This window comes from Dendropsophus ebraccatus, chromosome 14 (genome assembly GCF_027789765.1).
Source record: "Dendropsophus ebraccatus isolate aDenEbr1 chromosome 14, aDenEbr1.pat, whole genome shotgun sequence".
NCBI classification, from domain to species: domain Eukaryota; kingdom Metazoa; phylum Chordata; class Amphibia; order Anura; family Hylidae; genus Dendropsophus; species Dendropsophus ebraccatus.
Window position 1 is genome coordinate 69599434 of NC_091467.1, and position 15039 is coordinate 69614472.

At 49.9% G+C, this 15039-nt stretch overlaps 1 protein-coding gene across 2 annotated transcripts; it reads left to right on the forward strand.

Moving 5' to 3' along the window:
• Positions 1-544: 544 nt before the first annotated feature.
• On the forward strand, positions 545-14079 carry TK1 (thymidine kinase 1). Of its 2 annotated transcripts, none has more exons than XM_069952904.1 (7): positions 545-616; positions 7758-7789; positions 9866-9979; positions 10290-10383; positions 10466-10555; positions 12533-12652; positions 12888-14079. In XM_069952904.1, exons 1-7 carry the CDS (start codon positions 560-562, stop codon positions 13062-13064), a joined length of 684 nt encoding a protein of 227 aa, XP_069809005.1. In that variant the 5' UTR covers positions 545-559; the 3' UTR covers positions 13065-14079. The 2 variants fall into 2 exon arrangements, with proteins under 2 accessions (XP_069809005.1, XP_069809004.1); XM_069952903.1 differs by lacking the exon at positions 545-616 and adding an exon at positions 7277-7466 and having other exon boundaries at positions 12888-14077.
• Positions 14080-15039: the final 960 nt, after the last annotated feature.

Here is a 15039-nt window from a genome sequence, read left to right on the forward strand (position 1 = left end):
TCCCACTCACCTTACCTCCGCTCCCACGCTGCCCATGTCCTCTTCTCTCCCAGGACCTCTGTGCCGGTCTTCTCCTGCAGGCGGCGCGCGATGAAATGACGTCATCGCACGCAGCACGCAGGAGACTGAAGACACGCGCCGCTCTGGAGGAGGAAGGAGCCGACACAGACAGCACGGCAGCTGTCACAGACACCGGAGGATGCTGTGTGCGCCGGCTCCTTCCTCCTCCACAGCAGCGCGTGTCACAGGGGAGCTGCGGGCCGCGGGCCGCATCGGGAGGTCTCAGGGGCCGGATGCGGCCCGCGGGCCGGAGGTTCCCCACCCCTGATATAGAGGATACATATATACAGGAGGATACATACAGAGGAGTATATAGAGGATACATATATACAGGAGGATACATATATACGGGAGGATACATATATACAAGAGGAGACATACAGAGGAATTAGGGCTGGGTGAGTAAACAAATTAATTCGCCCAGAAGGTTAGAATCAATTAGATTTTTGTAAAAATCTTAAATTAAATTTTCACAAAAAATCATTGCAGGCGGAGCAGCATGGATTGTCGGGTTGGCGGCCGGGCAAGAGGTGCAGGTCAAGCGGGCGGCGCAGAGGTGAGGTGCATGGCGGGCTTATGGCGGTGCGTGGAGTGTTGGGCCGGAGGTGAGGTGCAGGGCGGTCGGGCAGTCCGCCTAATAGAGCTGCGACTGACCTGCCCGAGCTATAAATATCACGTCCTGCTCCCCTCTTGGCCACACGTGCAGGTCCCCGGTCTCTGGAGCAGGCCGCAGGGACTGATATCACCACTACAGTCCCTGCGGCCTCCTTCAAAGACTGGGGACCTGCATGTGTGGCCGGGAGGGGAACTTGTGTGCCAGAATGAGAGGAAGAGGAGAAGGGCTATGTGCACTCCTGCCCCAATCACCCCCAGCTGTCCCAGTCCCCCTAGAGTCACCCCCAGTCTGCCTCAGTGCCCCTCAATCACCCCCAGTCTGCCCCAGTCCCCCTCAGTCACCCCCAGTCTTTCCCATTTCCCCTCCGTCATCCCCAGTCTGCCCCAGTCCCCCTTCAGTCAACTCCAACTGTCCCCAGTCCCCCTTCAGTCAACCCCAGTTTGCCCCATACACCCCCAGCTCTCCCAGTCACCCTCAGCTCCCCCAGTTTGCCCCATACACCCCCAGCTCTCCCAGTCACCCCCAGCTTGCCCCATACACCCCCAGCTCTCCCAGTCACCCCCAGCTCCCCCAGTTTGCCCCGTACACCCCCAGCTCTCCCAGTCACCCCCAGCTCCCCCAGTTTGCCCCATACACCCCCAGCTCTCCCAGTCACCCCCAGCTCCCCCAGTTTGCCCCATACACCCCCAGCTCTCCCAGTCACCCCCAGCTCCCCCAGTTTGCCCCGTACACCCCCAGCTCCCCCAGTTTGCCCTATACACCCCCAGCTCTCCCAGTCACCCCCAGCTGCCCCAGTTTCCCCCAGTGACCCCTCAGCTATACCCGTATTACTACTACACCCCTCATCTTTACCTGTACTACTACAGCCCACATCTGTACCTGTACTACTAATCCCCCTCATCTGTACTACTAATACACCCCTCATTTATACCTGTACTACCATACCCCTCATCTTTACCTGTACTACTACTACTAATGCCCCTCATCTGTATAACTAATACCCCCCATATCTATACCTGTACTACCTCACCCCTCATCTTTACCTGTACTACTACACCCCTTATTCACTATACCTCCACTACTACACCCTACCTAGATGGAGGCACCAGTGGTATGGTGGTATAAGTAACTATGTGGTGAAGGAGTGGTGATAATATTTGTTACTTATATAATGGTAATAGATGATGTGGCTATGGGGTCATAGAGCGCAGTTATGGGTGTGGCTATGTCCCTCTTTCCCCCCAGCAAAAGTTGGGGGGTATGCATATATACAGGAGTACATAGAGAAGACATATATACAGAAGTATATAGATGATACATACAGTATATACAGTAGTACATAGAGGAGACATATATACAGAAGTATATAGATGATACATATATACAGGAGTACATAGAGGATACATCATATATCCTCTATGTACTCCTGTATATATGCATCCTCTATGTACTGCTGTATATATGTCTCCTCTGTACTGCTGTATATATGTCTCCTCTATGTACTGCTGTTTATATGTCTCCTCTATGTACTCCTGTATATATGCATCCTCTATGTACTGCTGTATATATGTCTCCTCTGTACTGCTGTATATATGTCTCCTCTATGTACTGCTGTTTATATGTCTCCTCTATGTACTCCTGTATATATGTATCCTCTATGTACTGCTGTGTATGTCTACTCCTGTATATATGTATCCTCTATGTACTGCTGTATATATGTATCATCTATGTACTGCTGTGTAGGTCTCCTCCTGTGTGTGCGTATATACACATATATATATATATATATATATATATATATATATATATATATATATATATATATATATATGTGTATATACGCACACACAGGAGGAGACCTACACAGCAGTACATAGATGATACATATATACAGCAGTACATAGAGGATACATATATACAGGAGTAGACATACACAGCAGTACATAGAGGATACATATATACAGGAGTAGACATACACAGCAGTACATAGAGGGGACATATATACAGGAGGAGACATATACAGGAGTACATAGAGGATACATATATACAGGAGTACATAGAGGATACATATAAGTATGTGTGTTTGTTGTTTTGTTTATTATTATTTTTACTAATGGGGGGTGCACACACGAGGGGGGTGTTCTAAAAAGAGGAATGCCTATACCCACAGGACCACAGCAGTGATATAAACTATTGTAAAAAAAAATACAGAAACCCCAGCTTTCCCAGCATCTTGTATTTGTAGTCAGTATAATGGAGGTCACCCAGCTTTTCCACCATCTTATACTCAGTATGGTGGAGGTCACCCAGCTTTCCCAGCATCTTATAGTCAGTATAATGGAGGTCACCCAGCTTTCCCAGCATCTTATAGTCAGTAGGATGGAGGTCACCCAGCTTTCTCACCATCTTATACTCAGTATGATGGAGATCACCCAGCTTTTCCACCATCTTATACTGCGTATGATGGAGGTCACCCAGCTTTCCCAGCATCTTATAGTCAGTAGGATGGAGGTCACCCAGCTTTCTCACCATCCTATACTCAGTATGATGGAGGTCACCCAGCTTTCCCAGCATCTTATGGTCAGTAGGATGGAGGTCACCCAGCTTTCCAGCATCTTATACTCAGTATGATAAAGATCACCCAGCTTTCACAGCATCTTATACTCAGTTTGATGAAGGTCAACCAGCTTTCCAGCATCATATACTCAGTACAATAGAGGTCACCCAGCATTCCTAGCATCTGTCTATGGGTACGTTCCGTGTCATCGCTGAGCCGCCCCATAGACTTATACAGGAAAGTGACTTCTGATCCCTTCACAGGGCACAGTAGGATATTTGGTCACAAATGACGAAGATGTTATAGGTAAGGGCCAGAGTGGTCCTTAAAGGATGGGCCGCCAGCCTGCTACTTATGGGCCAGTGCTGTGTGCTTGCCCCCCGGGCTAAAATTTGCCAGCCAGCCCCTGGGGGAGAATTATCAAACATGGTGTAGAGTGAAACTGGCTCAGTTGTCCCCGGCAACCAATCAGATTCCACCTTTCATTTTCCAAAGAGTCTGTGAGGAATGAAAGGTGGAATCTGATTGGTTGCTAGGGGCAACTGAGCCAGTTTCACTTTACACCAGTTTGATAAATCTCCCCTTATGTGTATGTATATATGTACTATGAGTAGGGCTGGGCGATATGGGCAAAAAATAAAATCTTGATTTTTTTAAAAATTTTGGACGATTCTCGATTTAAATCTCGATTTTTTTTTTCCTTTTTTGCTAAATAAACACAACATTTTCTCCCTGCAGCATCAGATACTATTTTAATATTTCAGACAACAACTGTATTGCTTTCCAGTGTAACAGAGGCCCCATATAGTATAGGTAATGATGTTTGTGCCTCCATCTACGTAGGGTGTAGTAGTGGAGGTGTAGTGGATAAGGGGTGTAGTAGTAGAGGTATAGTGGATAAGGGGTGTAGTAGTGGAGGTGTAGTGGATAAGGGGTGTAGTAGTGGAGGTTTAGTGGATAAGGGGTGTAGTAGTGAGGTATAGTGGATAGGGGTGTAGTAGTGAGGTATAGTGGATAAGGGGTGTAGTAGTGAGGTATAGTGGATAAGGGGTGTAGTAGTGGAGGTATAGTGGATAGGGGTGTAGTAGTACAGGTATAGTGGATAGGGGTGTAGTAGTGAGGTATAGTGGATGAGGGGTGTAGTAGTGGAGGTATAGTGGATAAGGGGTGTAGTAGTGAGGTATAGTGGATAAGGGGTGTAGTAGTGGAGGTGTAGTGGATAAGGGGTGTAGTAGTGGAGGTATAGTGGATAAGGGGTGTAGTAGTGGAGGTATAGTGGATAAGGGGTGTAGTAGTGGAGGTATAGTGGATAAGGGGTGTAGTAGTGGAGGTATAGTGGATAAGGGGTGTAGTAGTGAGGTATAGTGGATAAGGGGTGTAGTAGTGAGGTATAGTGGATAAGGGGTGTAGTAGTGGAGGTTTAGTGGATAAGGGGTGTAGTAGTGAGGTATAGTGGATAGGGGTGTAGTAGTACAGGTATAGTGGATAAGGGGTGTAGTAGTGGAGGTATAGTGGATAAGGGGTGTAGTAGTGGAGGTATAGTGGATAAGGGGTGTAGTAGTGAGGTATAGTGGATAAGGGGTGTAGTAGTACAGGTATAGTGGATAAGGGGTGTAGTAGTGGAGGTATAGTGGATAAGAGGTGTAGTAGTGAGGTATAGTGGATAAGGGGTGTAGTAGTACAGGTATAGTGGATAGGGGTGTAGTAGTGGAGGTATAGTGGATAGGGGTGTAGTAGTACAGGTATAGTGGATAAGGGGTGTAGTAGTGGAGGTATAGTGGATAAGGGGTGTAGTAGTGGAGGTATAGTGGATAAGGGGTGTAGTAGTAGAGGTATAGTGGATAAGGGGTGTAGTAGTGGAGGTATAGTGGATAAGGGGTGTAGTAGTGAGGTATAGTGGATAAGGGGTGTAGTAGTGGAGGTATAGTGGATAAGGGGTGTAGTAGTGGAGGTATAGTGGATAAGGGGTGTAGTAGTGGAGGTATAGTGGATAAGGGGTGTAGTAGTAGAGGTATAGTGGATAAGGGGTGTAGTAGTGGAGGTTTAGTGGATAAGGGGTGTAGTAGTACAGGTATAGTGGATAAGGGGTGTAGTAGTGGAGGTATAGTGGATAAGGGGTGTAGTAGTAGAGGTATAGTGGATAAGGGGTGTAGTAGTGGAGGTATAGTGGATAAGGGGTGTAGTAGTGGAGGTATAGTGGATAAGGGGTGTAGTAGTGGAGGTATAGATGAGGGGTGTAGTAGTGGAGGTATAGTGGATAAGGGGTGTAGTAGTGGAGGTATAGATGTGGGGTGACTGGGGTAAAACTGAAGGGGACTGGGGGGACACTGAGGGGACTGGGGGGACACTGAAGGGACTGGGGGGACACTGCGAGAATTGGGGGGACACTGCAAGGATTGGGGGGACACTGCGAGGATTGGGGGGACACTGAGGGGACTGGGGGGACACTGCGAGGATTGGGGGGACACTGCTAGGATTGGGGGGACACTGAGGGGACTGGGGGGACACTGCGAGGATTGGGGGGACACTGCGAGGATTGGGGGGACACTGAGGGGACTGGGGGACACTGAGGGGATTGGGGGGACACTGAGGGGATTGGGGGAAAATGAGGGGACTGGGGGGGGACACTGAGGGGACTGGGGGGACACTGAGGGGACACTGAGAGAACAATGAGGGTATTGGGGGGACACTGAGGGGATTGGGGGACACTGAGGGAACAATGAGGGGATTGGGGGGACACTGAGGGGATTGGGGGACACTGAGGGAACAATGAGGGGATTGGGGGGACAATGAGGGGACTGGGGGGACACTGAGGGAACAATGAGGGGATTGGGGGACAATGAGGGGACTGGGGGGGGCACTGAGGGAACAATGAGGGGATTGGGGGACAATGAGGGGACGGGGGGGACACTGAGGGAACAATGAGGGGATTGGGGGACAATGAGGGGACTGGGGGGACACTGAGGGAACAATGAGGGGATTGGGGGACAATGAGGGGACTGGGGGGACACTGAGGGAACAATGAGGGGATTGGGGGACAATGAGGGGACTGGGGGGACACTGAGGGAACAATGAGGGGATTGGGGGACAATGAGGGGACTGGGGGGTGACTGGTGCAGCTGGAGGTGATTGGAGCAGGAGGGCACATACATCTCCTCCTCCTCTCACCTCCACACACACTCCCCTCCCGGCCAGACGTGGAGGCCGCAGGGACTACAGTAGGTGGTGATCGCCACCTACTGTAGTCCCTGCGGCCTCTTCCTCCACAGACCCGGGACCTCCATATCTGGCCAGGAGGGGAGCGGGACGCTCAGTGGAGGGGGCGGGGGCAGGTCAGCGGCGGCGCTGTCAGTAACTGGAGGCTGCCGGCACCGCACCGCCCCTCTCCAGCCTGGCCACACAGCATCTTCTCCCCGCTCACCCACACCGCCCCTCTACGGCTCTCCCGCCGGCCCGCATCACAACCCCCCTTCTCTCAGCTCCTCTCCGGCACCGCAGCCGGAATTATTTTTTGTGAAAATCGAATTTACTATTTTAACAAAAAATCAAATCGATTTCAACGTTCTGGACGATTAATTGAATTAATTTGATTAATCGCCCAGCCCTAACTATGAGTATACGCTCCGGCTGGGATCCCATAGACGGCAAGGTAACGTATATTTTCGTAATAATCACGGCCGTTGTACATCCACTTCCCCATCCAGGCCAGCACACCGGGCTTCCCGGCGTGTGACGAGGGGCAGGCGTTATCTATCATGGCTCCCTTATTTGTTGCATACTTGCGGTCGCACGTTACCGCGTGAGTTGTTGTGCACCTACATGAGGCTATACGGTGTACAGTGTATACATAGGCTCTGACTGTTATTCACACACACCGCGCATTTTGCGACTTTATTTGGCGGGATATATCATCAGTAATTCACCAGAAGTGCTTCAAAAGTGTGGGCGGGGCTTGTTTCAGGCTGATTCTCTCAGTATTGCTCCTGATTGGCTAACGGGCTAGGAGGACTCAGCTGATTGGCTTACGGGGTAGGAGGACTAAGCTGATTGGCTGAGCTGTGTACCTCAGAGCGGGAACGCGTTTGAATCGCGGTGTTTGGCGCCAGCTCCCCTCAGTGTCCCGGTCTCTTTCCCGCTCCCGGTCCTCGGTCTCTCCGCTCCGTAGACATGAACTGCCTGAATGTGGCCGCCATCATGCCCAGCTCCCCCAGCAAGATCCGCGGCCAGATACAGGTGAGAACACAGCGCTATAGGGCATGCGTTTACTTCATGTATCTCTTATTGTGGCGAAGGGCAGAACCCATTACTCTAATAATATAACACAGTGCAGACTGCTGCGGTACCGCGTTAGGCTGGGCACAGCCCCTGTAGTCTATGGGTCCGGGCCAGCATACCCTCACTGTGTCTTCATCTCCATACACTGCTCCCCTGCCTGATGAATAACCGCTGCGGTAACCCTCCGGGTGTGAACAGTGTCCTCCCAACACTGCAGACATGTCACCGCTGCTACTTTGTGTCTTTCAGGTGATATTCGGCCCCATGTTCTCCGGGAAGAGGTGAGAGGATGATGGGGGTGGTGATGGATATGGGGGGAGGAGAGGATGATGGGGGTGGTGATGGATATGGGGGGAGGAGAGGATGATGGGGGTGGTGATGGATATGGGGGGAGGAGAGGATGATGGGGGTGGTGATGGATATGGGGGGAGGAGAGGATGATGGGGGTGGTGATGGATATGGGGGGAGGAGAGGATGATGGGGGTGGTGATGGATATGGGGGGAGGAGAGGATGATGGGGGTGGTGATGGATATGGGGGGAGGAGAGGATGATGGGGGTGGTGATGGATATGGGGGGAGGAGAGGATGATGGGGGTGGTGATGGATATGGGGGGAGGAGAGGATGATGGGGGTGGTGATGGATATGGGGGGAGGAGAGGATGATGGGGGTGGTGATGGATATGGGGAGGAGAGGATGGTGGGGGTGGTGATGGATATGGGGAGGAGAGGATGATGGGGGTGGATATGGGGAGGATGATGGGGGTGGTGATGGATATGGGGAGGAGAGGATGATGGGGGTGGTGATAGATATGGGGAGGTGAGAGGATGATGGGGGTGGTGATGGATATGGGTGAAGGAGAGGATGGTGGGGGTGGTGATGGATATGGGGAGAGGAGAGGATGATGGGGGTGGTGATGGATATGGGGGGAGGAGAGGATGTGGGGGTGGGGGAGGAGAGGATGATGGGGGTGGTGGTGGATATGGGGGGAGGAGAGGATGATGGGGGTGGATATGGGGGGAGGAGAGGATGATGGGGGGAGGAGAGGATGATGGGGGTGGATATGGGGAGAGGAGAGGATGATGGGGGTGGTGATGGATATGGGGAGAGGAGAGGATGATGGGGGTGGTGATGGATATGGGGAGAGGAGAGGATGATGGGGGTGGTGATGGATATGGGGAGAGGAGAGGATGATGGGGGTGGTGATGGATATGGGGCAGGAGAGGATGATGGGGGTGGTGATGGATATGGGGGCAGGAGAGGATGATGGGGGTGGTGATGGATATGGGGAGAGGAGAGGATGATGGGGGTGGTGATGGATATGGGGGGAGGAGAGGATGGTGGGGGTGGTGATAGATATGGGGGGAGGAGAGGATGGTGGGGGTGGTGATAGATATGGGGGGAGGAGAGGATGGTGGGGGTGGTGATAGATATGGGGAGGAGAGGATGATGGGGGTGGTGATAGATATGGGGGGAGGAGAGGATGGTGGGGGTGGTGATAGATATGGGGGGAGGAGAGGATGGTGGGGGTGGTGATAGATATGGGGGGAGGAGAGGATGGTGGGGGTGGTGATGGATATGGGGAGGAGAGGATGATGGGGGTGGTGATGGATATGGGGGGAGGAGAGGATGATGATGGGGGTGGTGATGGATATGGGGGGAGGAGAGGATGATGGGGGTGGTGATGGATATGGGGGGAGGAGAGGATGATGGGGGTGGTGATGGATATGGGGGGAGGAGAGGATGATGGGGGTGGTGATGGATATGGGGGGAGGAGAGGATGATGGGGGTGGTGATGGATATGGGGGGAGGAGAGGATGGTGGGGGTGGTGATAGATATGGGGGGAGGAGAGGATGATGGGGGTGGTGATGGATATGGGGGGAGGAGAGGATGATGGGGGTGGTGATGGATATGGGGGGAGGAGAGGATGATGGGGGTGGTGATGGATATGGGGGGAGGAGAGGATGATGGGGGTGGTGATGGATATGGGGGGAGGAGAGGATGATGGGGGTGGTGATGGATATGGGGGGAGGAGAGGATGATGGGGGTGGTGATGGATATGGGGGGAGGAGAGGATGATGGTGAAATGATTTGGGTGAGGGGTATAGGGAGGAGAGAATCATGGGAGTGGTGTCTGGTGAGGGGGGGGGGTGGCTGGTGATGGGGAGAGGGGAGGATTATGGGAGTGGTAGCTGGAGATGGGGAGGAGAGGATGATGTGTGTTTGGCTGATCAGGGGTATGGGGAGGAAAGGATGATGGGGTGACAGGTATGGGGAGGAAAGGATGATATGGGGGAGGGTGACTGCTATGATGATGCCGGGGCTGGTAATTTACCATTCTATATCTTGTCTATACAGCACAGAGCTGATGCGCAGGGTGCGGCGGTTCCAGATTGCACAGTATAAATGTTTGGTTATAAAATACGCCAAGGACACGCGCTACAGCAAGGAGCAGCTCGCCACCCATGACCAGTAAGTCACACATCAGGGCTCTTGTAGCATCACAATTTTTCAATACTTTTGGAAGGGGTCACGCCCTGATACTCATTCCTTTAGGCTCCACCCATTCCCTCTTCCCCCTCCTAGAGCTGGTGGTCTTCTATGTGTATACTACTGCCCCACCATGCCCTGGGCTGTGTACACCTATGTTCTGTATATGTATCTCTACAGCTCAGAGCTCCTCATCTCCTGTACAGCCATAGCTAGATTATGATTCTGCCTGCAGCCACCACTAGGGGGCGCTCTGCATTCTTTTAGATTGTAACTGGCCTCTCTCCCCCAGGCACATTATGGCCGCTGTCTCGGCCTGCAGTCTCTCCGATGTGCATACAGAGGCGCTCAGCTACTCTGTGATCGGGATCGATGAGGGCCAGTTTGTAAGTATCCAGTGACCCCTGAGGATCATGAGATCTGTAATTTAACAGCGGAGGGGGAATAACGTATATTTTATGCTTTCAGTTCCCAGATGTTGTGGATTTCTGTGAAGATATGGCCAACAGAGGGAAAACCGTCATTGTAGCCGCGCTGGATGGTACATTCCAGAGAAAGGTGCGTATGGTCGTCTCTTATATACAGTATACACCTGTAGCTGCATGTAGCTTAAAGGGGTTGTCCAGTGAAAATCTTTTTCTTTTAAATCAACTGATATCAGAAAGTTATATAGATTTGTAATTTACTTCTATTAAAAAATCTCAACTCTTCCCGAACTTATTAGCTGCTGTATGTCCTGCAGGAAGTACTGTTTTATTTTCAGCCTGACACAAAATTCTCTCGGTTTTATATGAATCCCCATAGAAAACCTCTCCTGCTCTGGACAGTTCCTGTCTCAACCAGAGGTGGCAGAAGAGAGCACTGTGTCAGACTGAGAAAACAACATTTCCTGCAGGACATACAGCAGATGATGAGTATGGGAAGACTTAAGATTTTTTAATAGAAGTAAATCACAAATCTATATAAGTTTCTGATATCAGTTGATTTGAAAGAAAAAGATTTTTGCTGGACAACTCCTTTAACCCCTTTAGGACAGAGCCAATTTCGATTTTTGCGTTTTCGTTTTTTCCTCCTTGTGCATCAAAGGTCATAGCACTTGCATTTTTCCACCTAGAGACCCACATGAGCCCTTATTTTTTGCGTCACTAATTGTACTTTGCAATGACAGGCTGAATTTTTGCATAAAGTACACTGCGAAACCAGAAAAAAATTCAAAGTGTGGTGAAATTGAAAAAAAAAAACAACATTTTGTTTATTTGGGGGAAATGTGTTTTTACGCCATTCGCCCTGGGGTAAAACTGACTTGTTATGCATGTTCCTCAAGTCGTTACAATTAAAACGATATATAACATGTATATTTTATATTGTATCGGATGGCCTGTAAAAAATTAAAAGCATTGTCAACAAATATACGTCACTTAAAATCGCTCCATTCCCCGGCTTATAGCGCTTTTATCCTTTGGTCTATGGGGCTGTGTCAGGTGTCATTTTTTGCGCCATGATGTGTTCTTTCTATTGGTACCTTGATTGCATATATACGAGTTTTTGATCGTTTTTTATTACAATTTTTCTGGATTTGATGCGACCAAAAATGCGCAATTTTGTACTTTGGGATTTTTTTGCACTTACACGGTTTACCGTACAAGATCAGGAATGTGATTAATAGTTCGGGCGATTACGCGATTACTTTTATTTATAACCTGGGAAAAGGGGGGTGATTCAGACTTTTATTGACAACAACACTATTTTTTTTTTTTTTTTTTTTTACACATATACTAGAAGCCTCCCTAGGGGACTTCTAGTATATATACTTTGATCTTTCATTGAGATCTCTGCAGCATAGATATGCTGCAGAGATCCATGAGATAGGCACTCGTTTGCTTTCGGCTGCTGCAGCCGGAAGTAAACGAGTGCCGAGTCGGGGACGACATCATCTTGGAGCGGTCCCCGGCCGGCTTCAGAAACGGAGATCGCTCCTCCGGGATGTTATCCCGGAGGAGCGATCTCCGCCACTAGACACCAGGGAGACGCTGGATCCGGTAACCGGATGCAGCTCTCATGTTTGACAGCTGCATCTGATTACTGTATTAGCGGGCACGGCGATCGGACCGTGCCCGCTAATACCTACGGTCCCGGGCTACCAGCGGCACCCGGGACCTCCGCGGTTCAGAGCGGGGTCGTTGTACGGCCCCGCTCTAAACGCCCTTACCGGCAATAGGGCGTACCTATACGCCCTTTGTCGTTAAGGGGTTAATATTGCAATTCTGTGGTGATCAGATAGGGCTAAGTTCAGACTAGATGTGGTTTGCCCCTTGGAGATGCAGCTATTGCACTGGATTTGGCCCCTGTATGTGCAGTATATGAGTTGAAGCACGCTTGGTATGTGCAATGGTACATTGGGTGGAGTTGAGGCACCCCCTGCAGGAGCCATGAGTCTATTGGGTGGAGCTGAGGAGCCCCTGCAGGAGCCATGAGTCTATTGGGTGGAGCTGGCGCATCCTCTTGAGTCAGTGACACTTCCTTCTGTCTCCTCAGGCTTTCGGTGATATCCTCGGCTTGGTACCATTAGCAGAAAGTGTGGTGAAGCTGAACGCCGTGTGCATGGAGTGCTACCGGGAGGCGGCATACACCAAACGGCTGGGGGCTGAAAAAGAGGTAACAATACTGTAGGACTACAGGTCCCAGGCAGTGTGTGCAATACATACCTGATGTAGCAGGCTTACGTGTGCAATCTTTGCATGTGCTGCGAGTGGTTTCTTGTTTAGATATGACTTTCATTTTGATTCCTAGACATGTCTGCAACAGTTGGTCCTTATTGTATAAGTATGAGGCACATCTCTGATACAGTCCTGGTCACTACTTACACTGCACTACTCTACCCTTCCTGCAGGTGGAGGTAATCGGAGGAGCTGACAAATACCACTCTGTGTGCCGGCTGTGCTACTTCAGGAACCAGCAGCCGGAGGGCAAGGAGAATCTACAGCTGAAACTTAAGGACAAAGCTGCTGGATTGATAAGCAGTAAACCCCCCACACCCCGGAAACCCTTCACCCACATACAGTGCTAATCGTAAGCTCTTGGCTCCGGACGGTGGAGGATCTGCTCAGAAGGTGGCGCCAGAGCATTATGCTTGCAGCCATTGGCTCGATTGTGATTGCTGGGGTTGGGTGCAGGCGGCAGGCCGGGGGAATTATCAGGGTGTACATTTATTGGGCCCGTAGTAACCAGTCCCGGATAGTGATTGGCTTCCATGAAGCATGTTACATGAGTGAGGTATAGATATAGAACTATGTATATTAACACTTGGCCCCAATCACTAGAACATAAGCTCTGCGAAATCTGAGCAGAAACTCGGGGTACAGACGCGATGATGGTCTCAGATACGTAAAGACTGTGAGAGCGTCTGTAACGTTTCTGCGCAGCATTCACAGAAAGCAGAGCCAAGCACTTCAGTCCCTTCATTCTAGAGATTTTGGGGGTCTCCATAGCCAAACCGCCCCTACTGATCACAACTTTTGACACGTCAGAAGTTGTATGAAAGCTTTGGTCCACTGCTGTGCCTGCCCTACAGCTATTGGACCCTGGAGACTCAATGCAACTGCCGGTGAAGTAACTTACAATTTCTTTTATATATATATATATACTCATATACTATGACTCTTGTATGATCACCTGCTATTTACAGCGCCAAACTGCTCAATGTTGCCGCTTTTGGGGTTTGCTTTTACTTTTTTTAAAAACTATTTATTTATTTTTTATTTGGTAATAAATGTGTTTGATTATCATCTGTATTTTTCTGCTGTCTCATTCAGTGCAGCGGCAGCTTTGGAGTCAGTCAGGTTTGGAGAAATGCTAAAGATGTAGCTGAAATGTGATCCCAGCGCAGTGTGAGCCTGTATACAGTAATACCCCTGTTCTCCAACACAATCGGTTTTGGCAGGCTGTTCCAGAACCGAGCAGTTTTTACACTCCATAGGTCAAGTGTAAAGCACCTGGCCCGCTGAGTATAAACAGTTAAGTGGCGAGTAGAGATGAGCGAACTGGGTTTGGGTTCGAATCCATCCGAGCCCGAACTTTCGGCATTTGATTAGCGGTGGCTGCTGAAGTTGGATAAAGCCCTAAGACTATGTGGAAAACATGGATATAGTCATTGGCTGTATCCATGTTTTCCAGACAACCTTAGAGCTTTATCCAAGTTCAGCAGCCACAGCTAATCTGTGGAGCTTTGCACAGAGACATCCTCCCTCCCCAGGCGGCTGGTGTGTCCTATGCAGCAGAGCACGTTGGCTGCCTGCAGGGGGAGGACATCACAGCGCTGGAGCTGTGGGTCACCATTCACTAAGGGCGCCTCTGTCTGCTGCCCACCCATTTAGAGCTGGGATTTCCGTTATGACTAGTTATCTGTCCGGATACTGAACAAAGCTTCATGGGGAAATGTGGTTTGGAAACCAAGGTACTACTGTATTATGATGTAGCAGTTATGACTTCATCAGGGCTACAGTAAAATTGCACGAGTTGTGGCATTACCAAAATAACATATTTCTCACCTTGCTGTTACCGCTTTAGTCAGGATACTTCTTGCCAAAAACAGAAAACAGTCCCATCAATGGAGAGCATGGACACACTTGGGATTTGCTGTAATCTTGGCAAGGAATATAATGATTGTTATCACCTTATCTTCCTCTATAGGAAAGGTCACAGATTATATGTAACACAACAGTGACTTACAGCAGTGACTCTTAGTATATCAGATCATGCCCATAGACAATCTAGGTGGGCAGCACAGTAGCTTAGTGGCTGGCAGATTCCATGACAGTGCTGCCGGATCTGCATGGTGTTGATATAATCTCTTTAGGTCTATGCAGATTTCCTCCAGGTTCTTGGGTTAGTTTAGAATTCAGACCACTCATCACTGAAGATGGGGTCCTACATGAACAATGACAGTGTGTACAGGACTGCAGAAGGTTTACAACTTTCTTATGGTTCCAAAGTAATTAGTGCTATACTGGACCCTCCTCTCCCCCTTAGTGACCCAGTGCTTT

Excerpts from the sequence above, each read along its gene's own strand:
- TK1 (XM_069952903.1), top strand. The coding sequence starts at position 7,401 with ATGAACTGCCTGAATGTGGCCGCCATCATGCCCAGCTCCCCCAGCAAG. Across the intron at positions 9,980-10,289 it reads CAGCTCGCCACCCATGACCA|GCACATTATGGCCGCTGTCT; the intron begins GTAAGTCACACA and ends TCTCTCCCCCAG. Across the intron at positions 10,556-12,532 it reads ATGGTACATTCCAGAGAAAG|GCTTTCGGTGATATCCTCGG; the intron begins GTGCGTATGGTC and ends CTGTCTCCTCAG.